Source organism: Eptatretus burgeri, chromosome 13, assembly GCF_056783735.1.
Source record: "Eptatretus burgeri isolate ZD-2024b chromosome 13, Ebu_testis_v1, whole genome shotgun sequence".
NCBI lineage: Eukaryota > Metazoa > Chordata > Myxini > Myxiniformes > Myxinidae > Eptatretus > Eptatretus burgeri.
The window spans coordinates 34,318,395-34,346,011 of record NC_140973.1 but is presented as its reverse complement, the minus strand read 5'-3'; the positions used below and the strand labels follow the sequence as shown (position 1 = coordinate 34,346,011).

Sequence of the window (27,617 nt, the reverse complement as noted above, 5' to 3'; positions counted from 1 at the left end):
ATCAATTTTTTTCCCCCATAAAATTTAGCCCAAGATAGCCCTCAAAAATTTTCCTACTGATCAGATAAAGCTTTCGACGTATGTAATTATGATGTCATAATGAAGGCACCAATGACATCATAAAAATCAAATCACTTATTCCCTATGGGGAGTGCTTGACTGGTGTCAAGTTTCAATTATTTTCATGGAGCAATTTCAGAGATACAGAGGTCCGATGTTTATCCTTTTTTTTCCAACATGACTGCCATACCATGTGACCTATGACGTCATACATATCATTAAACATTCTACATGTGTAGTCACACCGATGGTGAAAATTTCATGTCAGTCCGACAAGAGATTCCAGTGAAAAGGGAATAACAAAATGCAGACACACACGTATGCACACAAGTACGCATGTATGTTCGCACCTACGGAACGATCGTTTAACCCCGCTTTCTGGATTGTGAGCGTGGGCTAACGAGTATTTTGATACAACACATAATGGTGGTTGGTCATGTTGTTTCTTAATATCTGGTGTACAATAAACCAAAGTCAAAAAGTCAACAGATTTGTGCATGACATGTTCATAGGAGCTCGAAGTGGGGTGGGGACAAAAGTCATCATACAAAGTCAGTATCTGTTGTCACCACCATTAGGCCAAAAAAAAAAAAATGTTGCATTGGTGTAACCCGCCCGACCCTAAAAATTCCGCCGACCCTACATTTTTTTTTTGTTTTTTTGCTATCGAAAAATTTTGCCGACCCTATTTTATTGCTATTTTTGTTGTTTTGCTATCGTTTTCAAGTATCTTGTTGATTGCGATCGCGATCGCAAAAACCCGGAAGTGTTTCGGACAGAACCCGCCGACAAAAAGGGTGGTACTCGAGCCGGGGGAGATTTTGGGAGGGATTTATTAGTAAAAAAAAAAAAAAAGATCCCGACCGACCTACCCTATTTTTCAGTGACCCGTTACGCCAATGCAACATTTTTTTTTTTTTGGCCTTAGCCTCAACACATTGCTTGGTAACGGCACCTCATTGATGCCACAAGATTGAAAAAAGCTTGAGGGATGTTATTCCAGATCTATTCCAAGCCAAATTGCTCCATTATGTTCCTGTAGCCTCTGTTATGTTAGATGAACGTGAGAGAGGTTCCTCTGGACTAGAAGAACATGAAAGAGAAATTAGGCTTGGGAAGGTGACACAGTCAGCCAAAGCATTCCACTGCCTGCATCCATCCATCCATCCATTAGGACCATACTCTGTGCAGAGCGTTGGTGCCGCCGAAGCAGTCTCCTTGGCTATTGGGAACAATCCTGGACGGGTCACCACTCCGACACAGTATACCAGCATGCTGGCACTCATTTTGCCGACCTCGGAAGGATGACAGGCAGAGTCAACCCCACCTGGTGTTAATTCAACAGCTGAGCGGGATTTGAACTCAGGACCCTAGGATCCCAAGCCCACTACCTTAACCATTAAGCCAACACCAGGCATTCTGCCTGCAATCTGGTCACAAATTTGACTTGGATGGGCCCAGTGTCCAAGACTCGACATCCAACAAATGACAAAAATTGATTCTGGAGGCATGTCACGTCAAGAGCTGAGAGGGTGTTCCAACTGGGGAGACTGTGGGTACCCACACAATACACTCCTTTGAAGCAAATGGCAAAAACTGGATTGTGGAAACAGCTGGGTAAGGTGAGCAAAAAACAACACTTGATGCCAAACATCACGCCACAGATGAAACGACACTCAACAATACTTCCACCAATCACGCAACCCACCCGCCACAATGTCCGACATAGACATGAAGACAGCCATATTTATGCCCCGGAAACAAAAAACACATTTACTCACCCCATATATAAAACACCAGATCGCAAGTGATTCAAAAGAGCAGAGCAGAGAATTGATGATGCAATTGGTGTTTTTTTTTTTTACTTCGGGTGGGCAAAACAAAAACCCTCTTCAATTGACCCCTCACACCAGAACGTGACTGGAAATAAAGTGTCGTGCTCCTCGAATAAAAATGGCACGTGGTGAGGTTTTGGATCTAATGGCATTCGAAGAAACCCACTGGGAAATGTGTGAAACATTGTCTGAGACCAGATCTGCTCTTGCTCGTTTATTACCAGATTAGCAGGATAGATCTAGTTACTCCTTTGGTGGACACACCTTTTTCTTGAAAAATAATTTTGGGAATCGAGGAAAGACGGGTATAAAACGCAACATCATAGATTCACATTGAATGTTAAAAAATTAAATGCTCCACAGTACAATCATGCATTGATATACTGTAGTTCACTTTGATTGGTTGTCATGCAAGCAACCAGAAGGTGCCACACCTGAACTATGAAAGTATTGGCAGTGACAATGCTGCACGATTAATGTGTGGTAGATACTTGGGCTCTTGCGATGGAAATACCACATGCCAAGCATATAGAAATCAAAGTCTTAGTGAGTGAACACCATTCCATATGGTAGATTGCAGCCTAACTTCATGATTGAGCAGAAGCTGAACGGAAGACTGAAGAGAAAATGCAGAAATGGCACTGTTGACATTAGGAACAGTCGAGGACACGTCGTAGACAATGTCCCAGTCGAGATTTTGCGAATATAATCCAGCTGAAAGTGTGGGTGTTATCATTTCTTCAAGAGCAGTAATATACACATTAGGTTAAAGTGGTCTCCTGTTGATGTGTATCTGCTAGAAATCCTTTGCTGGTTTTTCCTCTCTTCAGCAAAGGTTTTCGGGCAGCGACACGTCCACATGAGATCACTTTGCACATGAGATCAAAGTGTTCAGGTGGGAGCAGCAAAGAGACCATTAATCAGACAAACAATTGGATACAAGCACCAAATAAGGTTTGTGCCATTAAATTTAAACTAGGGAATGAAACTGGAATTCTAGGTTGACCATAGTGTGCCTCACCAGTAGCATTGGGTCGGAATCGTGGTGGGGAATCGCTAGGAACACTATGGCCTGCCTCGTTCAAGGCCAGAACTCGAAACTTGTAGTTGACATTTGGCTTCAGGTTGACCTCTTTCTTTGTCACAGTGCCAGGCAATTTGGCCAGAGTTCGCCACACTCCAGGAAAGTGGTCATCCTCTTCAAACTGCACCACATATTCTTTTTTTTTTGCAAATGAAAGGCAGAGAGAAGATTGTGAAGTTCGACAGCTTGGCATATTCAAGCAGCATTCAATTACACTCCATAATTACTTTGCCAGATGTTGCTTTCTTGTGAAAATAAACATTACCTGATAGAACGTCCACAACGATGTCATTACAATTGTCATTTCAAACTTGGCAATGTAGAAAAGTTTCATTAACTATTCAATAAGATGGAGATTTTACTAATTCTATTGTAGATGTCAAATACAATTCTCTCAGTGTTATCGGACGTGTAATCACACAGCAGTGACAAAACCTCAATTTTGGGGCAAACTGCAAGTCATGTATGTAAAAGTTCCAAAACCTTTTTTTTCCCCCATTTACTCCTATTTCCTCCAAAACTTTTCTCTCTTTCTTTTCCATTTCTCCAACTCTTTTGTTTTCATTTAACTCCATCCCACCTCCCACCCCATCCCCTACATGGAGGTGGTACCAATGCAGTGTCATCAAAATCGGTCACCTGGGCAAAGTTTGGAGAAATTACCAACTCTCATGCATCTCAAGAAGTCAATGCTTGCATGCACAATGAGAACAGTCACATTGGATGCATACCGGTAACAGGGCTATTGTGATCATCTCCAGGAATCCATTGCAGCTTTACGCTTCTTGCCTCTTTATCAGAATACCACAGGTCGAGTGGAGGATCAGGACGGTCTGTGAGGCAATGAGCATCATTAAGTTAAGCAAAGGGAAAACAAGAACAAAATACATTTTTCAAAACATCTCAATCATGGTTTAATGCTCGTCTCTACGATGATCAGAAAGTTAAAAATCAAGCACCATGGTGCATAACTTGAGAGTGTAATGTCAACAATGGTAAGTTAACACGATCCAGTACCAAATAATTTCAAAGAAACATCTGGTAGTTTTCAGTAAAGTGAAATGATTTTCAATTTGCTGTCTTGCAGTCTTGAATTCATGTATTCTAAATGTCAAACCAGCTTGCAGTGCTGGGTGGTGCTGAAGAATAATTCACATTGCTGTAAGGCCTTCCGTGGTCACTCTCAACTCCAAACAATACACAAGGCATTCATCCACAACACGAGGAAGTGCTGTTCTCCATTTTTGGGTTGGTGCTGCTGCTTCTCATCTCAAAACCATGGAGGCAGTTGAATCCACTGCCTTGAGAGTAATTGATGTCTTTTGGCAGGGGATTGAAGCAGAGGGCCCACTGCTCTCTTACGACAGATAGGTTGGTGTCCTCGCAATAACTGATCGGCTCATATCTGGTATTGCCTCACTTGTCCACTCTCCGACCCGCCAGCCAGCCGTTACAGCCTCTCACCTCTCCCCTGCCTGAACAGGATGCACGTGTTCATCACATCACGCATTGTTTTTGCCTTCCCCAAGTCAAATATTTTAACTCACATTCACTCCTTTGCCACTCTTTTCTCTTCTCCGAAGGACTATCTTCCTATATTTTTACTCTATGGACCTTAAGATTCGCTGCTCAACACCACGTTGTAATATATTCCTTTTTAACTAACAAACTTTTTTTTTATAATTATTGTTCCTAACCCGGTACTCACAGTCTTTCTTTTAACCTCCATCATTGGTTGTTTTTTTTATTTTTTTTACTGCCGTGCTACTTTTACTACTCTGCTGCGCTGTTTGTGTATTCCATGTCAACATGATTTTCTACATTCTGCTGCTGGTATGTTGTCCTTCTAACCTTTGTTACCTCCGCCACCGAAGGTGGAGGTAATATATTCACCCATTTCTGTCTTTGTGTTTGTGTGGCTGTTTCTTTGTCTGTTTGTGTACAGGATATCTCAAAAAAGTTGTGGATGGATCCGGATGAAATTTTGTGGACAGGTCGGGTGCAGGAGAAAGACGAACGGATTAGATTTTGGTGAAGATCCGGATCCGGATCCGACTAATATAATTTTTAAGTGATTCTTCACCATTGAGAGAGGGCTAAACCGATGTATAGCACGTTATCTCAAAGAGTTGTGGACGGATTTGAATGAAACTTGGTTTACATGTTGGGTGTGTGACAAGGAAGAATTGCTTAAATTTTGATGAAGATCCGGACTCGGATCTGAAATTTAAAAAAAGTCATTCTTCACTATTGATAAATAGGGCTAAACTGCTATATAGCATGATATCTGAAAAAGTTGTGGACGGTTTCGGATTAAACTTGGTGAACATGTTGGGTGTGTGACTTGAAAGAATTGATTCAATTTTGATGAAGATCCGGATACGGATCTGATAAAATAATTAAAGTGATTCTTCACCATTGAGAGATAGGGCTAAACTACTATATAACACGATGTTTTCAAAAAGTTGTGGATGAATTCGGGTGAAACCTAGTGGACATGTTGGGTGTGTGTGACAAGGAAGAACTGAATAGATTTTGGTGAAGATCAAGATACGGATCCGACATCTGGAATTTTTAAGCATTCTTCACTATTGAGAAATAGGACTAAAAATGATATATAGCACGATATCTAAAAAAACGTTTTGGACGGATTCGGTCGAAACTTGGTGGACAAGTTGGGTGTGTTACAAGGACGAATTGATTCGATTTTGGTGAAGATCCGAATCCGGATCTGGATACGACAATTATTTAATTTTTAAAGCGATTCTTCACCATTGAGAGAGAGGGTAAAAACGATATAGTACTGTATAGCATGATATTTTTTAAAAAATGTATTGGACCCGATATGTTCTCGTGGATCAGGCATTCCATAGCGGAGGTATGCCGTCTACCGAGTGCCCTTCTAGTTATTCGTGTTTTCCCTGAGTCTGAACCTCCATTAAAAATGCTTTCATGTTGTCAAAAGTGCATTGTCAAACAGCATTATAGGCAAATTTACTAATGCCCTTATCATATGATAATGGATGACTTTTAGTCTCCTCGGCCTGTAACTGTGTCAAAGCATACTTGTGCAATTCTGGTTTTGCGTCTCGTGCTTTGTCAGATAGTTATACTTTGAATGGTACTGGGAAGGAGCATTAAACAGATGACTTGTCCTACACCCCTGAGAAGTATTTATCATTCCTGGAAAATCTCAGTTGTTTCACACACAGTGATCAACCCGGCGAGGGCATGTTTAGATTTTATAACCTGCCAGAAATGAGGACGTAAGTCCCAAGTGAGGTACATTAATCAATGTGAGCCTAATTAAAGTCAAGCTTAGATTTAGTTACACCACTTCAATTTGGTGTGTTCTGCGATGACAAACACAAGTAAGAATGATGAAGAGTAAGAGTCCAGCATAAACCCAGAAATAGCCTTCGCTTACAAGCTTCAGGCCTATACCTGCTGCTGCCTTAGCATTCCACTGGATTTTGTCTCCCGAAGGCTCAGTAGGCAGCATGAATAATAGGATGTGAAGTGCATGCTGGAGAAAGATGTTGAAACGAGTTGCTGGCACTGCTCACAACCAACAAGACTAGCTGGTTGCACGTCCTCCCAAAGGACTCGTATATCAGCTGTAAGGGCCCCACTTTGGTCGTAGATTTTGAAAATGTTGTCATCCAATGGGGGAAAAAGAAAGATTAATGGTGCAGACATCTCCTAGTAATACTCTGAAGAAACAAGTTATGAAGAGGGTAATGCAAAAAGATAGGTGAGAGACTAAAATGGGGTTATGGGAGGGAGGAAAGATGGAAAGGGTAGTTTCGCAGCTGCTCAAATTTCCCTGCTGGCTTGCTTGAAGTATGTTCAAGGCGTGCGGAGGGGTGGAGGAAGGGGGAATTGCAACACAATGAAATTATATGAGCATTCGATGCTATAAAAAAACAACAACAAGACAAATCCTTGTCATGGAATGAAAAGAGCAATCTGGACCACACGAGGCACAAACGTTGAATCTTAAAGGGGAATGCAAACGCAATTTTTTTATTTTCTGAAAACCATTCAAAATAATTAATCACGGTCTAATTTGAAGAGAAAAAAAAGTGTCAATTTTAGATTTGTACCCTGTTGTGCCATGTCAATATCCCACCCCAGTGGAGGGGTAGTGATGCTGGGGGGGTGGTTGACCACGGGGGCATGGTGGAGGGGGGAGTGGTGCTGGGGGGGTGGGGGAAGGGTGGTGGGTATTGTCAGGGTGATGGTTGATCATGGGGGCATGGTGGAGGGGGTAGTGATGCTGGGGTGGAGGAGCATGGATGGTGTGTTGAAGGGGGGACCCAGAAAGTTTTAACTTCCTCAGTCAAATCCTCTCAGGAGTAGACGATACATACTTAATACTTTCTCTCCACTATAAATAGGTGGTGGTTCATTTGATTTGTAGAAATTTGTGTTGATAATTGATAATTATTTTCAGGTGCTCTTGTGGTAACTGACAGGCAATGCCAACAGGAAGAGAAAGTACATGTGCTAGTAGCTGGGTAGAGATGTTCTTACAATTTTGAGTGACGGCTGTTTCTTCCGCTTCATCGTGGGGATGTTGCGATCCTAAGATTGTGAGTTCAAATCCCCCTCGGCTTTTGAAATAATACCAGGTGGGGTTGACTCTGCCTGTCATCCTTCCGAAGTCGGCAAAATGAGTACCAGCTTGCTGGTGTCCTGTGCCGGAGTGGCGACCCGTCCAGGATTGTGTCCAATAGCCAAGGAGACTGCTTCGGCAGCACCAACGCTCTGTACAGAGTATGGTCCCAATGGATGGATGGATGGATGGATCGTGGGGATGGCATCATCTCTCTATTGTGACGGATAACTACAAGATCTAGCCATCTCTGTTGTTTCATAACAGTGCTCTGTAAAATGTTCCGAGCACAAAAGTGAATATTTTGTAGGCCTGATCCACATTCGGGTATTTTGGACAAACCTCGTCCAATTTCTGCTAAACTTGGGGTCTTTTGGCCATTGGTTTTGCAGGAAACCATCTCGGTTTGTATTAGCACAACCACCAAGGATGTATCAACTGAGCATATGTATGGAAAATCGAGAATTATTCACCGTTTAATTCAAATGGTACCGCGATGCAACCCATAGACGGTATGCATATGGCGGTCAACTTGAGTGTGATGTCAGGACTAAGCATAAAGAAGAAGAAGATTTCGACTTTTAATCACAAAATTGCTTTACTAATTAGAAAAAAAGACACTTTATATCTATTTTGTAGGTTATCAAGTGATAGATTAGCATCGAGGTGGTCTGAGCGTTTCAGTTCCCCCTTTAAAGATTATCGACAAATTTTCTTAATGAATTCTATTTTATAAATTTATGTTGAAACAAGAGCAACGATCGTTAAAATAACAAACGAAACTTGTCAATAATTCTAATTTCTTTCTTTGTATGGAGCACATGGCTGCAGGTAGCATCATTTGCTGTGAGCACAGCCGTGCCGCTGATGCAGTGCCCCCTTTCGGTTGGAGCAATGATTTGGAATCTGTTCATGGTGCTGGCTCGAGCTTCCCTATCCTTCACGAAAGCCACCATGGGATCTTTAACGGACATCAACTAATGCTGGCAGACGGGACGCCAAATTTAACATCCATCTGAGGAATGGCGCACACAATGATGAATAACCCAGTGCCTGTGAAACACTGGGATGATGGTTTATATCTGGGCCAAGATTAAAAACCCAGGCGAGACAGCTCCAAAGCAAATGTGTGTACTGCTGGGCTATCTAGATTAAAATCTAGGTGAGCCATACCTAGCACACTGAACAAATTCCAAATTCCTTCCCTAACGACTCAGTCGAACGTCAGGCCTGGCCAGGCGGTTCGTGAAAGACTTAGACCAAATACTTCCGCCAGCAAACTCTACAAGAACATGGGAATAATTGTGGATGTTAATGAAAGAAAGACGTCACCATTGATATCTGTTGTTGCATATAGTTTAAATGCTGCAATGAAAACATCTTTTAAACTATTCATTACGTATGCAATTGTGGCAAATATTTTGCTTAATACTCAGACTGATGCGTGGAGGGGTATCCTTGAGATTTATATCTTATGTTAACCAACTCCACATCTCATTTATTACTTTGAATAATATTGACAAGCTCTCCTTCCCAAAAATGTACTAGTCACATCCCATAAAAAAATATCATTGCACCAGAAATGATTACAATGGTAAATTTCAAAACCACTGAAATAACATTTACTTTTTACCATATCCCAGAGTATTCCATTGACTTAACATTTGCTTTTAACCAGCGTTTCCATAATATCTCATTCATTAATTATAATTGAAAATGACACAGCTGCCATTGGAGACGAGTTACCACATAATTATAACTATCTTATTTTTCAGGGATTGCTCTTAATAATGTAGAATACCATAACACTCAACAAAACAAACTCGAGTGGATGCATTGATATCGTAATCAGTAAAAGTCAGAGGATTAGAAAGTAATCGTGTGTGTGTGTGTGTGTGAGTGTGTGTGTGTGTGTGTGTGTGTGTGTGTGTGTGTGTGTGTGTGTGTGTGTGTGTGTGTGTGTGTGTGTGTGTGGGAGTGTGTGTGTGTGTGTGTGTGTGTGTGTGGGAGTGTGTGTGTGTGTATGTGTGAAGGTGTGTGTGGGAGTGTATGTGTGTGGGAGTGTGAGAGTATGTGTGTGTGGGAGTGTGAGTGTATGTGTGTATGGGAGTGTGTGTGTGAGTGTGTATGTGTATGTGTATGTGTATGTGAGTGAGTGAGTGAGTGAGTGAGTGAGTGAGTGAGTGTGTGTGTGTGTGTGAGTGTGAGTGTATGTGTGTATGTGTATGTGAGTGTGTGTGTGAGTGTGTATGTGTATGTGAGTATGTGTGTGTGTGTGTGTGTGTGAGTGTGTATGTGTATGTGAGTGTGTGTGTGTGTGTGAGTGTGTGTGTGTGTGTGTTGGAGTGTGTGTGTGTGTGTATGTGTGAGGGTGTGTGTGGGAGTGTATGTGTGTGGGAGTGTGAGAGTATGTGTGTGTGGGAGTGTGTGTGTGGGAGTGTGAGTGTATGTGTGTATGGGAGTGTGTGGGTGAGTGTGTGCGTGAGTGAGTGAGTGAGTGTGTGAGTGAGTGAGTGGGTGAGTGTGTGAGTGAGTGTGTGAGTGTGTGAGTGTATGTGTGTATGTGTATGTGAGTGTGTGTGTGAGTGTGTATGTGTATGTGAGTATGTGTGTGTGTGTGTGTGTGGGTGTGTATGTGTATGTGAGTGTGTGTGTGTGTGTGAGTGTGTGTGTGTGTGTGTTGGAGTGTGTGTGTGTGTGTATGGTTGAGGTGTGTGTGTTGGAGTGTATGTGTGTGGGAGTGTGAGAGTATGTGTGTGTGGGAGTGTGTGTGTGGGAGTGTGTGTGTATGTGTGTACGGGAGCGTGTGTGTGAGTGTGTATGTGTATGTGTATGTGTATGTGAGTGAGTGAGTGAGTGAGTGAGTGAGTGTGTGTGTGTGTGTGAGTGTATGTGTGTATGTGTATGTGAGTGTGTGTGTGAGTGTGTATGTGTATGTGTATGTGAGTGTGTGTGTGTGTGTGTGAGTGTGTGTGTGGGAGTGTGTGGGAGTGTGTGTGGGAGTGTGTGTGTGAGGGTATGTGTGAGGGTATGTGTGAGGGTATGTGTGAGGGTATGTGTCTGTGTGTCTGTGTGTCTGTGTGTCTGTGTGTCTGTGTGTCTGTGTGTCTGTGTGTCTGTGTGTCTGTGCCTCTCTCTCTCTCTCTCTGTCTCTCTCTCTCTCTCTCTCTCTCTCTCTCTCTCTCTCTCTCTCTCTCTCTCTCTCTCTCTCTCTCTCTCTCTCTCTCTCTCTCTCTCTCTCTCTCTCTCTCTCTCTCTCTCTCTCTCTCTCTCTCTCTCTCTCTCTCTCTCTCTCTCTCTCTCTCTCTCTCTCTCTCTCTCTCTCTCTCTCTCTCTCTCTCTCTCTCTCTCTCTCTCTCTCTCTCTCTCTCTCTGTTGTTGTATGAGTGGTTGCTTTTGTGTGTGGAAATTGGCCTCATGAGTGGGGGGGAGGAGGGGGTGTTTGGGATACTTCTCTGTGTATTATTTTGTATTTTGGGATTTAATTTTACCATGTACTGTATTTAATAAATTTTCTATTTCTGAAGAGATTGTGTGCATCCTGTGTGTATGCCATTTTAAAGCACTGGCATGTGGGTTTAATTGGTATCCCGAGAGGGTTACTTTGGTCATAATCCTCATTACTAACTGGCATGGTGTTATATCAAGGGACACGAAGGGAAAACCCTTTGGTGAGCACAGGTTGACGTTCACCGCTTGCTGTAGGTTTGTGAATAAAGATCAACAGCTTGGTTGTCTTTGAAGCCATAGGCTTCAGCATGGTTGGATGGTCTTCATACAGGAAACATTATTTTACACTGACGGTTCTTCATCAATCCCCCAAAAAAATTCTGTACAAGGCCAAAAGGTTTCATTGGTAGAACAATGACATATGATGACATGCATAACAATCACCAAGACAGGGGCAGGGGTTGGGTGGTGGGGGTGGCGGTGGGGAGGGACTGCAATAAATGTTCTCACCGATGACAGTCAGGTTGGCCTCCTGTGTGACAACATCCAACTCGGAATTTGCAGTGCAGACGTACTTGCCTTCATCCTCAATTGTAACATTGGAAATGAGCAGAGTGTTGTTGAGAAAGGTCACCCTGAAGTGAAAAACATGATGTTCATTGCATTTAGTAAAAACAGCATGCTACTACTTGAAAGCATGATATTGGAATTGTGGCTTGCAGTAAATTTATAGATTATACAGTAAACTTGAACGGCTCTCTTCGACATTGAAAGATATGCCTCCACCCACATTATTACATCATGATACAGAATTAGAACAAGTTTGATTTAAATCCCTGAACCCAGATTCAAAATATTAAATAATTCTGGCTGCCAGACCATGCATCCGATCAGGTTGAAATTTAAAACAATATATTCCCCATGACTACTAGATCATAACTGTGATGCTGAACCATGTGATTGATGACATAATCAATTCCCCACCCCCCCCCCCCTTCACTCCCCCACCCCCGTACAGTTTAGCCCTACATGACTCAAAAACTTTCATACTGATTGGATAAAGCATTCAACATTTGCAATTATGACGTCATAACGAAGCCACCTATGATGTCAACAAAAAAAATCACTTATTCCCCATGAGGAGTACTTCACATGTGCCAAGTTTCAATTTTTTTTTCCATGAGCTGTTTCAGAGATACAGACATCCAACATCAGATGTTTTTCCTTTTTTCCAACATGGCTACCACACCACGGGACCGATGACATCATAAGTATCATTAAAAAATTCTATATGAGTAGTCGCACCATCAAAAAAACTAAAATGGTGAAAATTGTGTGTCAAACAGATAAGCAGTTGCAGAGAAAAGAGAGAAAATAATTAGCTCAGACGTACGGAAGGACAGACGGACGGACAGACGGACAACCCGAAAACGTAATGCCTCTGGTGACTTCATCAGCAAAGGCATAAAATGAGGTTGTTTTTTGTTATAATATTACAAAATCTCAGGTGTTTCTTGCTTCTGTCTTAATGCTGGTTCAAGACATATGGCAAACATAAAACTCACAGAAAAAAAAAATTAATTCACGTTCAAATTCGTTATTTTTCTGAGTGTTTCCTTTGAAACTGCTTTATATCTTGTTTCCATGGAATCTCCCCTCCTATACTCCACACAATACACACCTATAGAAAACGGTTAAATGCACAACCCCAAACCTGATCTGGATGCAGAATGCATTTAAAAATTTGGATGGCATCGCCCATTTTGAAAGTTTGCAAACTTCCCAAAATTGCTACATTATTAAAGTAAGCAGGGCTATTTTACGTTTTGTGTCAATCAAAAATGATTTTAGTGGAGTTGTGTCAAATAAGCATGGAATGTATTTTATATACACTTATTGATTCCCACAATTAAAGCCGAATTCAAATTCCTACCATCACCCCTTGTACGAACCAAGTAAGAACCAGGCCCATTACCCACCCTACCCTTCCCCGTGTGTACTTCACGAAAACACTATTTAGGTTTTTCTCCATTTTTTTTATGCCAATTTTCAGAATTAAATTTTGCATCAATGAGAATTAAACGCTTGTGGGGTTGACCTAATTATATTTGACCTTGACCTAATTTTAAGGACATGTCCCAATTATAGACATTTTAACATTTTTCACCAAAACTCAACCAAGGTTTATTCGATCAGAATGAAATTACCTTGTTTCGATAGCCTAGAGAAAAGCACATTTCTGCTAAATTTAAATCATACACCTCCTAGTTAAAGATCAAGGTCAAATGGCAGTGTGGAAAAAATAACACTTTTTTTTGTCATCGCTCAATCTTGCCAATGTGGAATCTCAAAGACCGCATAGCCTTCCAATATGTTCTTGCATCATAATAGTGGATTTGCATTGAAGTTGTGCACCTAATATTTGATTTGTGTGCTTGACCTACTTTTTCGGATTGTGACCTAATTAACAAAAAAAAAAAACACATTTTTGATCACAAATTGAACAATTTCCCTCAGACTTTCATCATGTTGAATTTTATGGATAGATTGTAGATGGGGACATATTTTCTTAATTTACACTCAAACCAAAATGTTGTCAAAGGTCAAGGTCATATGCTGCTCTTAACATAATATGCCATCATTGGATAGGAGGCCAAGGGTAAGTCACCGACGATCATCAAGGGTAAGCTGGGGGAGGCTTACCCTTGGCAATTGCTTTGTGATCGCAATATCTAGTTTGAAGTTGGAGTTGTAAATGCCTCTACCGCTCGCTGTACAGTCAAGTCGATCATCACATGTTTGAAACAACGTAAAAACACGCTCTCAAACTGTAACTGTTGCCCTGGTTTCAAAATTCATAGTTTGTGCATCACACATTTTGGTGAACTATTCCCTTGGTATTTTTGCTAAATTAAGGATAGGTTTAAGATAATACTCCCAGTAGCATTGCTTCCAGTGGGGTGGGTATTACAAGTCACATTAAAATACCCCAATACTGGAGGAATTTTCCTATCTGTAAACTCTGGAGGAGCCTGGTGTTGGCTTTGTGGTTAATGTGGCTAGCTTGGGACCTAAGGGTCCTGAGTTTCAGCCCCCTGTTGGCTGTTGAATTCACACCAGGTGGGGTTGACAGCCTGTCATCCTTATGAGCTTGGTGAAATGAGTACCAGTGTACGAGGGTAATAACGATTTTGGGTAACCTGCATCAGAGTGGTGACCTGTCCAGGACTGTACTCCTGGCCAATAACATTGTGTTGCCAGCCCCATGCAACTTTATGGTGTGAAAGGAGTGGTATTAGTATATTGTTAAACTCTGGAGGATTTCACCCATCCATAATATTGTGGGAATTGCAGTAATACTGTACCCTGATTAATGTCTCCCCGTTTTATGTCATTTTGCAAAAACGGCATCACGTAATTAAAAAAAAAATTGTATACAATGTCGAGGCTCATATGAGAGCTAACACAGAACGTACAACAAGGTGAACAGGAGACAAGAGGGGTGGGAGAAGGAAGGAACAAAAACAGTGGGGAACAGAGACATGAGGAGATCTGTGTAAGGGAGAGGGATGGGTCGGGGTACATGGGGTAAACAAGATGGATGCTACAGGGACTTTCAGGTCCTTACATGACAGGGACTTTCAGGAAGGAAAGCAGGGAATTTGAAGGAGGTAGGTTTGGGGTGAATTCACGGGGGTAAAAAAGATCATGGTTTTGGATGGGGGACGATAAGAGATGGTGGTGAACAGCTGTTTTGAAGACCTGGAGGGAAGAGTGGGATTGAAGAAAGTGTGAGAGTTTGTTCCGAAGGTGGGAAAAAAAGAGGAATGAAAGAGTGAAGGTGAGCAGTGATTCTTGATTTTGGTAGTTTTACCAGAAGGGGGTTGCTGGCGGACCTTGAGCACCCTGTGAAAATATGGGGGGGGGGATACATCGCAAATAGAGTGGGGGTGGGGGGTGAGACCAGAGAGGAGACTGTAGAAGACAGGAAGACCACCGTGAGATGTATCGGTAGTTTATGATAATGCATGCACCAGGGCGTGGTCAAGCAGAATCAGGTGACCCACCCATGTGCGGATGCTGTGCTGTGCTGTGTTGTGCCCATGTCCGAATAAAACCTTTTGTTCCCACTTTAGAGCCTTCGTCCCTGTTCATCAAATACATTATACACCGATCTGCCTGCGGTGAGAGAGTGAGGGACCCAAAGACTCAGCCTCATCACGGGAGATACCAATGATCCTTAATGCCTTGGTTTCCACAACGTGAAGCCGAGAAAGGTGAGGGGGGAGCACCAGTCCAGAGGGGAGAGCAGTACTCCATCAGGCTGTGGATGAAAGCTTTTTATGTGGTCAGGAGCTCAGGTGGGCCAAGGAAGGACTTTGCACGACGGAGAATGCCCAGTTGGCGACTGGCTTTGGAGGCCAGCTTGGAAATGTGGCTTCATAAATACCACAACCTGATTTTTGTCGTCTCAACTCTCACTTATGTCGCTTTAAAAGTTATACCTTTTATTCTCGAGCATTTTCAGAACTTACAAGACTGATTCAGATGCCAGAATACATTGCTAAAGTACCAAATTGGGAGATCGCAAAAAAACATCACTGAAAGAACTAAAGTACTTCGCATAGCACCAATAAATGTACTGAACTGTGGAATGGCTAAGAGGCATTGTAAAAGTGTTACCTTAAAAGTGATGAAATTCGATGTTATGTGTCGAATGGATGCTGGTGAATGTGCCATTGATAGTGTAGGGTTATTAACTTTGCCTCTGAGTACGATGCACACCACCTATAAAAATGCTGACGTTCATTTGAGTATGAGGGAGAAGAGGTAACACCAACTTCGACCACTTCTGGAAGAACTTTATTTTTATTTAAATGTATCTGGTAAATGTGTTGTTTTTTTAGATGTATGTATACTTCATTATAACTGTTTATTAATTTTTAAAAAGGGTATTATCATAGGTAAAAAGCGAAATGTAATATACTGTATGAAGTGGTGACATTGGGAACACATCCCCTGTAATTAATAATGTAATTCCATTAATTTTTATGTGAAAAATTGCTTTGATTTTTTGTTAGTTGCATCGTCACCACATGGGACATGCTTTGCCATGGCCTCCTGTCCAGGATGTAGTGTGGAGGGTGGCCGGTCGCTTGACGAGCCGTTCCAAGTCATGTGACCTGAATCTCTCCAAGTCCATCACCGAGGCTATGACCGATCTGTTGAACATGGCCCTGACCGCTGCGTCGGAACTACATCCCACGAGAATGGCAGAATTGAATGGAGTCGCAGAAGGAGGATGGCAGGACAATGACCTAGGCCCTAAAGGAAGGGCAGCTGAGCAGGTGGAGCTCACGTAACGCTCTGAGTGAATTCACCGTCGGGACGAACGAAATGCTACGGGCGTTGGAGCGGGAAGCACTCGGTCTCGTGTTGTCTGGGAATGCACAGTCCCAGGTCCTGAGCCTGCAGCTCCTACTGTTCTGTCTCTACAGGTCCATTCCTGCAGCCTGTTTACATGGCCTTGATACACCAAACCACAGCAGTGCTCGTTCCTTGCTCCGTAATCGCCGTGGGTGTGTACAGGGACTGCTCAACGTTTGCGGAGACGGTGCAGGCGATCTCATCGTTGATGTTGGCGCTCCGTGTGTCCTGGCCGAGCAAGCCTTGAGCCATGGGGACTCCAAGCCTGGATGTGTCTCATGAGTAGATTTTGAAAACAGATTTTCATTTTTAAAATCGGCAAAACACTGCATAAATGTACCTTGTGAAACCCATCCTTGTAAATGATCATGATGGGGCCAATGGCCTTACAAAGATCGATGATGATGATGATGATGATGATGATGATGATGATGATGATGATGATGATTGTTTCGATATTCGTCACACTTTTCAGGAATGCATCTGATGTAAACCGGGCTCTTATGGCAACCTATTTTAAGGATGGGTTCTTGGCTAGTTTTGTTAAATGGCCTATTTACTCCAACCACTTGTAATCCAGGTCTCAACCGACTATCAATTGGGGTATGGGTACCGTATTTTGGGCATGGTCATCTGACTGACACCTGTGGCCATTTGATCCGTGAGCATGCTGCATTATATATTAAAGTAAAGAGAGGAAGCAATACAGTGCTTGGCAGAATAAAATAAAAAGGAAGGCCAAAAGCAAAATAAGCAGGATGGCCAGAACAAAAAGCTGTTACAATGGATTGCATCCATCAGTCCTGCCACAAAGGCTGACTTTCTGGACATGATTGGTCATCATCTGTTTTTCAGAAAAGTTTGTTTATTCCCCAATTATGTTTTTTCTTTGTTTGTTTGTTCCTTTTACGTTTCCAAGTCCCTTTTCCAATTCCCCCTAAATTTGCTGCACCACAATATTTTCCCATGCAGGTCAATGTCACAATAAAAACGTTCAATTCTCCATCAAATTGATGTAAAAACATGAAATAACAATGCCTTCAGCAACCTTCGGTGAAAAGAGAGGGAACATCGACTACAAAGTGATAGTTTTTTAAAAAAATTTTAGTTCTAACACAAGAGCTGGTGGAGAATAGTCTTGAGGAAATCAAAAATAATGTGGACAAAAGGATACAAGAGCCAAAATACCCTGCACATTGAAAACGCTTTGCAGTCTTGCCTTGGAAACCTGAGTCACACATTCTATTGTTTTGATGTGACAATAGTCTGAGTGCTTCATTGTCATTCTGAGTGAGGGTGAGCAGGAAGGTTCAAGCCTCCAAAAAGCAATAAAGGTACATGCAATTTGAGCAAGCAGGTTTCAAGGTAAAGAAGAGCTTGGAGCTAAAGATATGAAAGATATGATGAATGAGGGAAGGCTAATTGATTGTGAAGGATGCCATATGCTCACAAGGGTGCAAGGGGTAGAGGCAAATATCCCATTCATTGCAGAAATTGGGTGGATAATGACACTCAGAATTAGAAATATAATCTTAGAGTCTACCTGGATGGAGATAATGTTGTAAAAGGAAAAATATCAGAGCTGGAAGGTAGACTTCAATTTATATTGGCAAGTGGATAATGTGGGAATTTCAATGACAATATACATATCTAACTGGTATGAGAAGAGAGAAGCAATTGTAAATAGAACACAGAAGGAAAGTCGAAGGGTACTCGGTGGAGTGCATACCACTGCCACACAATGCCTGATCCACAAGAACATATCGGGCCCATTACATTTTTGAAATATCATGCTATATATATATATATATATATATATATATATATATATATATATATATATATATATATATATATATATATATATATATATATCAGTTTCGCCCAATCTCTCAATGGTGAAGAATCACTTTAAAAATTATCAGATCCGAATTCGGATCTTCACCAAAATTGAATCATTTCTTCCCTGTCACACACGCAACATGTCCACAAAGTTTAGTCCGAATCTGTCCACAACTTTGAGATATCCTGCTCTATATCGTTTATGGCCCTATCTCTCAATGGTGAAGAATCACTTAAAAAAATCTAGTAGTCGGATCCGGATCTTCACCAAAATTGATTCAGTTCGTTCTTGTTAGACACCGAACCTGTCCACAAAATTTCATCCGAATCCACTATAAATTTTTGAGATATCCTGTGCACAGGCAAACAAACAAACAGACAAACAAACTAACAGACAGAAATGGTTGAAAACATCAGCTCCTTCACGTTCGGTGTTGGAGGTAAAAATGTACCAGAACAGAAGTAAAGCCAACACGGGACAAGTGTAATCACGGTCTTCTTGCAAAGCGAGGATCCAGGTAATAAGAGTCAGAGTCAGGGAAGTGAGCAGGACTTATGGGTCAGGACAATGGGTAAGAACCCAATGCCAAGTTCAGGGAAGGGAAGACATCCTTATAAACAGTGGGGCAGGGGAGGGGACGATACTGCACTCGATCACATCACTGACTTTTGTAGGAGGAAATTAAGAAACATATAATTATACGATACGTGAAAGAAGCCCGTATGGTATTTGAGATAATATTAAAAGAAGATAATAGTGAAATAGAATGGTAGTTGGTTGTTGTTCAGCTGTGACAAATGAGGAAAAAAAAATATTGGCAATGAAGAAAGGATTTGGACAGATAGGATATGCTTGAATAGGAGGAAGAAGTACAGAGCCATATGTTTTCAGCACTACAATCAGCAATTAAAATTAGGTCGAAATATTAGAGTTTTAAACTTTCAGAAAGACGAGGTACCTGAAGAAGAATATGGTGGGACATTTTTCCTGATATTCAAAAATAGATATTCAAACCTATTGTCCTGCCTAATCTTCCCCGCTCACCTGATATTCATTTATTTTCTCTGCTGATAATGAGAAGACTGAGGATGATGTGGGTCAGACAGCAGAGTTAATTGAAAAAGAAGTGGGATCGCTTCGTACGGAGATGGGATGGGGAGTTAAGGGGAAGTACGATGAAGGGGAAAAAAGGATAGTTAGGGATTAAAACCTTCATAAACAAACATGAGGAGCTTGAACACTCCAACAGGTGGTAGCAGATGAATAATAAGATGGAGGAATATATGTCAGGCAGTAATTAGCAAGATGGATGAAATGTTATTATTCTCGCCAGAGGATATTGCATTTGGATCCGTATTTTTGTCTGTTTGTTTGTCCGCACAAAACATGAGTGTTTTTCTCTGCAACCACTTGGATTGATACATTTTCACCATCGGAGCAACGACTCATTTAGAATGTTTAAATGATAATTATGACATCATAGGTCACGTGGTGTGGTGGCCATGTTGGAAAAACTTTGGACCTCTGTATCTCCGAAACCGCAACAAGGCACAAATGGAAACTTGGCACATGGCAAGTACTTCACATGGGGAATGTGTGTTTTTTTTGTCATAGGTACCTTTGTTATGACGTGATAATTTCAATGTAGAATGCTACATCCGATCAGTATGAAACTTTTTGAGGGTCATTTAGTGATAAAGTGGTCCACAGGAAAAAAAAAATTGATGATGTCATCGGTGACGTGGTTCAGCAGCCATATTGTTTTTTTTATTTTAAAAACCTTCAAAAATCTAATTCTCTGGAACGGCTGAACAGATTGAGGTGAAACTTTACAAGTATGACCGCCTATCCATGAGGAACAAAATGCGTCACACATATGACATCATAGGTCACATGGTTTGGCAGCCATATTCGAATTACACTGAAACCTATAAAAATGTTCTTCTCCAGAACGACTGGACAGATCATGGGGAAACTTCACACAAATGTTCCCCAAGTATTGGGAATACAAGAATATTCATGAATAATTGATAGGTCACATGGTCTGGCAGCCATATTGGATTGAGCAAAAATCTCAAAAAATTATTGCTCCTGAACCACTTCATCGATCGAATTATGTATGATCTCGTAGTGATGGGGAATAAAGGTTATAAAATTCAACTTCATCGGACGCATGGTCTGGCAGCCAGAATTATTTGATTTTTTTGATTTGGGTTATTTTTGTATCCTACTCCTTCCCAATTCTATATCTCGGCGATGTATGACGTCATCACCGGGCACCAAAGGAAGGGAGTACTCAGTTTTTACTCTGTTTTCTTTCTTGTTTGTTTTTCTGGGCGATATCTCAGCCATCCTTTGAGCTAGAAAGCTGAAATTTGGGGAACAAAAGTGAAGATGTGCTTTGGCAAAAAAGAATTATTTTTATTTTAATTAATTAATTATTGATTAATTACTTCATTATTATAGATTTATTAATTACTTATTTATTTTATTTCTCATCCTGGCAATATCTCAAGCATATTTTGAGCGAGGAAGCTGATATTTGGACATGACAGTGACCAAGTGATTTGGCTATAAAGGGTGTTTTTGATTTATTGAATAATCAATTAATCGATTAATGACTCATTTTTTGATTAATTACTTAATTTTCAAAAAGTTACAGATTCGGATGAAACAGTGGTAGTTTACGTATGCTATTCAGCAATTGATTGAGAAATTAATTATTTTATGATCAATATTTATGGAGGAAGTCACATTTAACATGATGTAGAATTTTCATGGGTCCCAGATAGTCCCATTGGATATTTTGAATTATCTAGGTATTTTGGGTCTTTGTAGTCTTTTAGGTCATCGGGGTCTTTTCGATACCCTTAGTCTTTTGTGTCCTCTCGTTATTTTGGGTCATTTGGACCTCATGGGTCTTTTGTGTCTTTGAGGTATTTTGGGTCCTTTAGATCTTTTGAGTGTTCAGGGTCCTCAGAGTCGTTTGCATCCTCTGGGCCTTTTGCGTCTGATGCGTTATTTGGGTATTTTAGGTATTCAGGGTGCTTGGGGTCTTTCAAGTACTTGGGGTGTTTTGGTTCCTCAGGGTCTTTAGGGTCCTTGGGGTCTTTTGTTTCTTTGGGGTCTTTTCAATCTTTTTGGTCTTCGGGGTATTTTCGGTCTTTTGGGGCTTCGGTGTATTTGTGGTCTTTTTGTCTTTTAGGTCTTCAGGGTCTTTTAGATCCTTTGGGTCTTCGGGGTAATTTGGTTCTTTTGGGTCCTCTCGGTACTTGAAGTCAAGTATTTCAGGTGACAATTGTGGGTGACGTCAGATCAGCTGTCTAACCAAAGTGTGAAGAGCAGATATACATACATACATTACATACACACATTACATACATACAAACATAAATACATACATACATTACATACAGACATGCATACAAACATACATACATACATTACATACACACATTACATACATACAAACATACATACATACATTACATACACACATACATACACACATACATACATTACATACATATATTACATACACACATTACATACATACACACATTACATACATACATACATTACATACTGTACATACATTACATACATACAAACATACATACAAACATACATACATACATTACATATATACACACATTACATACATACATACAAACATACAAACAAACATACACACATTACATACATACATACATTACATACACACATTACATACACACATTACATACATACACACATTACATACATACATACATTACATACTGTTGTGGTTGACGAAATTCACAAACCACCATTCAGGTCCCTTAGGTGAGATATCTCGGTAAGTACATGTGTAGTTAGGCCCAAACCCGTTGTCTAGAGGGAATAAATGTCATTCATGCGGGCTGCGACTCTTCAGGATAGCCGTTTTTCTTTTACTATCTTTATTTTGGACCAGCCGCCATTATTACCACCACCAACCACGTCTCAACAGCCATCACACAACAACCACCAACCACAACGCCGCTTCACAACAACCACCAACCACAACGCCGCTTCACCACAACCGCCACGACCTTTACCGTCACAACTCGCCACCATCGCATCCACACCATCTCGCGCCACTCGTGGGCACCGATGCTGGACTCGTGCAGGGCGCGCACCGAGCAGCGTATTCAGAGACATCACAGACTTTCCGAAGAAAAACGGATCAAAAACGACTCACGCCCACTTTTGTTCCGTCCAATCGGTGAGCGAGGGGCGATTTGGCCCCGCCTCCAGGGCGTTGGAGGGCGGTCGCTATATGCAAATTCATGGATCAAAAAGCATTCACGCCCACTTTTCCTCGGGCCAATGGGGGGCCAGTTAGAGAGGTGAAGGGTCGGAGGCAGAGGGTCAAGGGTGAAAGAGCGAAGCCACGGGGCTTATATAAACGGCTGCGTTCGTCAGTAAAGACAGTTGTGCGGAGTTCAAGAGAGTCGTCGGTGGAGCTGGAAAGAAGTGGGAGAAGTCAAGAGTGAAGAGTTGGGACGAGCCAAGAGAGGAGACGGAGAGGGCGAGTAGACGGAGCTGTGGAGAGGTGACGGCGGCGAAGGCGGACGAGGGGGTGCTCGCGTCGGTGCCGGGAGCTGCACAGGGAGAGGCCAGCAACGCGCCCGAGGTCGAGGAGGAGACGCTCGCCGCGGGACCCGAGACAGGGTGATATCCTCCTTCCCCCGAGCATCAGCAACCCCCTCCTGTTTCCCCCCGCGCTGAGATAGTGCGACAAAGGGGGCCCCTTTCCCACCCCTACCATACACTGTCCGCGAGGCCCGCGGAGTTGAGGCACCACCGCCACTTCGCGTCTCATCATCAGACGGTAGGCCCGACACGGTCTCGGCCCCAGGCCCGCCTACCCCCTCATCCTGGAGGGTGGTTCTCTTTTCTTTTGCTTAGGGAATATGTGTGGTCGGCGCCGTCTGTGAAGTAAAATTGTATAAGTGTTGCCGTGTGCCCGGTAGTCGGTGAGATCTGCATTGTTGCATTTGCTTTTTGTGTAATATTGCATTGTCTTCTTTTACATTTGCTTTTGGTGTAATTGTATATGTGTGCTTTCCGTTCATCGCGAAATAAATGTGCTTATTGTTGAACTGTTTTCCCGCTTCGCTTCGTCTTTTCCTCTATTGAATCCCCATCTTGCTTCACGTAAAGGGTTGGTCGTGGGCTAAAACGCCCGATAATTAATCGAACCGTCGAGGCCGACGAATAACACCGCTCGGTTATCCCGATAGTACGGAACGGGTCGCTTGAAGTGGCCCGTGTCCGAAGTCGACCTGCGGCGAGGTGCGATCGCCCGGTCTACCCTCCGTGTGGGTACTTAGGTAGGTCGAATTTGGCGAGCAACCCTATCCCACGCGGGGGCCGATTGGCACGATCGCGGTGAGACCGAAAGGTCCACCCGTGACTAGTTCCCGGCGTTAGTCCGAGAGGGTCACGACTGGATTGTCCGTCCGGTGGGCGACGTGCCGCGATTCGAGTTAAGTGGCCGTCCGCACGCCGGCGGGCGCGAATCCGCAACACTGGTGTCAGGTCGTGCGATATAAACTCATCGCCCTCCTCGCGGCACTGGTATCGGAGAACGGGAAAACGGGCTCTCCTGTCTCCGGCTAAATTCACGGGAATCGGTCCAGGGGTGAGAGGAGCGACCCCCGATTCCCTCCAAATTACGAGCGAGCTAAATTAACCCTTTAAGCGAAGCAAGATGGCGTCTCAAGGCGAGCGGGTGCCGGGTGGATTAGGTATGTGTAATAGTAATGTAGAATCCATGGCTCAGGATGAGATCACCGTGCAAGAGAAACCCGTACCAGAAGGTTGGGAAAGGCATCGATGCCGTTCATCTGGTCAGTTTTTTTATTATAACTCCACCACTAAATGTAGTCAGTGGGAGTGGCCAGGGCAGGTGACAATGCGGCAGATTATGGAACTCGCGCAGAGCATAAATGACAAACTGAATAAGGAAAGACAGGAGAGAAAATTGGGGAGCGAAACGCGGACCACGGGCGAGAAAATGGCGCTGCCACGTGCTGGGACGAACGAGCTGGGGGGAGTGCAACGGCTGTCAGGCCCGCGGTCGGGGCGGGCGAGAAAATAATTCGGGGACGTGTAAGACGAGACACGAGGTAAAGAAGGTATTAGAAAAATTAAAAGAAAGCCAGGAGACAGAGGAGGGATTGAAGGTCGAAACGGTGGAGTGTGAGAAAAGACTTCAAGACATGACGAAGAGAGTTGATAAGCTGGGACTGGAGGGAAAAACGGAGACAGAGGAACTGGGAAGACGGGTAGAAAGCCACAAGCGCAAGCCGGAAGAACAGTTAGAAGCCAAAGCAAAGTCTGAGTGTGCGGAGATGAGAAAGGAATTGGAAAAGAAAGTTTCTGAGTTACAGAAACACCAAAACAAAGAGAGGGAACTACAAAACGAACTGAGAGTGTTAAAAGAGGAAAGGAAGAGAACGGAAAATGAAACTTTAAGAAACCACACTGTACAGATCGAACAGCTGGAAGCGAAGGCCAGACTAAAGAATGAGGAACAAGAAAGAGTAATGAAGGAAGAACGAATGAGACAGGAGAAAGAAATCAGTCAGTTGAAAGAAATGACGAGATTGCAGAAGGAGGAACAAGAAAGACAGTGGAATAGAAAACTGAAAGAGTATGAATTTGAAACTGAACGACAAAAGGAAAAAAATAGGTTTGAATACGAGGAGAAGGTAAAGGAGCAAGGAATGAAGCAGGAAGGAGAAATCAGGAGATTGAAGGACACAACGAGATTGAAGAGGAAAGAACGAGAGGAACAATGGAATAGAAAACAAAAAGAACATGAATCTGAGGTTGACCAATTGAAAGAAAAGCTGAGGCTGGAGTACGAGGAGATAGACAAAGAACAGCGAATGAAACACAAAATGGAGATGAACCAAATGAAGAAAACCATGAAACTGGATAAGGAAAGACAGGAGAGGAAACTAGGAAGAGTAATGAGACAGCAGCGAATGAAACACAAAATGGAGATGAACCAAATCAAGAAAACCATGAAACTGGAGAAGGAAGGACAGGAGAGGAAACGAGGAAGAGTAATGAGACAGCAGCGAATGAAACACAAAATGGAGATGAACCAAATCAAGAAAACCATGAAACTGGAGAAGGAAGGACAGGAGAGGGAACGAGGAAGAGTAATGAGACAGCAGCAAATGAAACAAAAAAAGGAGATTAACCAAATTAAGCAAACAACGAAACTGGAGAAGGAAGGACAGGAGAGGAAACAAGGAAGAGTAATGAGACAGCAGCAAATGAAACACAAAAGGGAGATTAACCAAATGAAGCAAACAACGAAACTGGAGAAGGAAGGACAGGAGAGGAAACAAGGAAGAGTAATGAGACAACAGCAAATGAAACACAAAAAGGAGATTAACCAAATGAAGAAAACCATGAAACTGGATAAGGAAAGACAGGAGAGGAAACTAGGAAGAGTAATGAGACAGCAGCGAATGAAACACAAAATGGAGATGAACCAAATCAAGAAAACCATGAAACTGGAGAAGGAAGGACAGGAGAGGAAACGAGGAAGAGTAGTGAGAGAACAGCGAATGAAACACAAGAAGGAAATGAGCCAATTGAAAGAAACTATGAGATTGGAAAACAAAGAGCAGGAGGAACAGTGGGAGAGAAAACAACAACTATATGAGTGTGAAATTGAACAACTAAAACGGAGAGCGAGATTGGAGTCAACGGAAATTGAGGAGCTACGGAGGGAGAACGAACAGCTAATGGGGCTCGGAGAGAAAGAACGACTCAGATGGGAAGGAAAAAGGAACCAGGAAGAGACAGAAAAAGGAACCAGGAGAGAAAATGTATAGAGACACGGAAGACAGACAAAATAGAGGAGAGACTGCATGATAATGACGGGTTTAGAGACGCACACACACACACGGAGGTAGTGGAGGATAATGGGGGTGAGCTCGCGGAGCGTGTAGGGACCCAGTGCGAGCAGCTGGATGGCCTCCTCCAGGAACGAGGGGAGGGAGTATGCCCCCTTGAGGCGAGTCACGACCAGGTGAGTTCGGTCGTGCTTTGCGAGGTCGAGGGGAGGAGTGCTGTGGACAAGTGCACGGAGAGCTTGGGGGGTATAGAGGCCCCGGAGACCCTTGTGGGGACACGAATCCCCAGTGTGGTTGTCCCGGTGTGTGTGGCGCAAGGCGTGAGTGCGTCCCCGTGTGTGGAAGCGACCCCGTGTGTGAGTGGTGTGGTGGCGATGGTGCCAGAGTACGTGCTTCCCAGCACGCCGTGTGTGGATGAGGCACCGTGTGTGGAAGAGGCCGTGTGTGTGGATGAAACGGCCTGTATGAGTGAGGCACCGCGGGTGAGTGCCCCCGCGTGTGTGAGTGAGGCGCGAGTGAATGGAGCACCACGTGTGAGTGGTATGGTTTATGCAAGGGAGACCGTGTGTGTGAGAGAGCGGTATGTGAGGGAGATGTCGGTTGGCATGCGGGAGCACGCAGCCGCGTCTCCCGGTGTGAATGTAATGGAATGGAGTGTGAGCGTCGTAACACGCAGGTGTGCGTGGGTTGAATGGCGACGAAGGCGACATGAGAAGAAAGAAAGCCGAGTAGCGGCTGTAGTTGTTTCGGGAACCGTGCCGGGTTCACCCAGCAGTGAGCACGAGGTCCGTTCTGTGCAACGCACGAGGCCCCCACGTGCTCGCTTGCGAGAGTGAAGTCCCGGTCCGGAAACACACGTGGTGGATTTGCCGATCCCGCGGACGGACAAAGTTTAGGCAGGATTTCGGATTTGGACCGGATGGGTTCTCCACGCGGGCGTGTGTGTTAAGCTCCAACGGGCAAAGCACATGTGTTCGCGTGGGGAACCCCTCGAGACGTGGGGCTTGTGTTTTTTTTTATGCACACGGTGACGCCATGGCTGCACGTGGGGTTGGAATCCGGCAGGAGGGGTATCCCTGCCGGATGGTACCGTCCAAGGAGGGACGAGGTACACGTGCAGCTGCATGACGTCACGGACAGATGCAAAGTGCGCGAGCTGTGAGTTGCCGCGCTGGCGCTGCGCATGTAAAGAAAAAAAAAAAAGAGAAAAAAAGCAAGCCTCACTTTCGGGTGGACAGGATTCCTGGGCAAGGGGTGGAAGACCCCCTTACCCTGGGCACAGGATGGAAACTAGTTAGGGGGAAGGGTTAGCTTAGTTAGACCGACTCCATGGGGCAGGGGTAAGTCCTCATGGAGTCCGTGGAATGGATTAGTTAGAGGGATTGTAGTCAGATTT

At 43.2% G+C, this 27,617-nt stretch overlaps 1 protein-coding gene across 9 annotated transcripts in view; it reads right to left on the bottom strand.

Moving 5' to 3' along the window:
• LOC147014221 (neuronal cell adhesion molecule-like) overlaps positions 1-27,617 on the bottom strand; it is a 395,545-nt gene that overhangs the window by 126,827 nt on the left and 241,101 nt on the right. For all 9 annotated transcript variants that reach the window (XM_085851995.1, XM_085851996.1, XM_085851991.1 and 6 more), the window contains 3 exons: positions 11,558-11,682; positions 3,711-3,812; positions 2,917-3,114 (listed from right to left, as the gene is read on the bottom strand). In XM_085851995.1, coding sequence (XP_085708121.1) covers positions 2,917-3,114; positions 3,711-3,812; positions 11,558-11,682 — 425 coding nt within the window. The remainder of the gene's footprint in view (positions 1-2,916; positions 3,115-3,710; positions 3,813-11,557; positions 11,683-27,617) is intronic.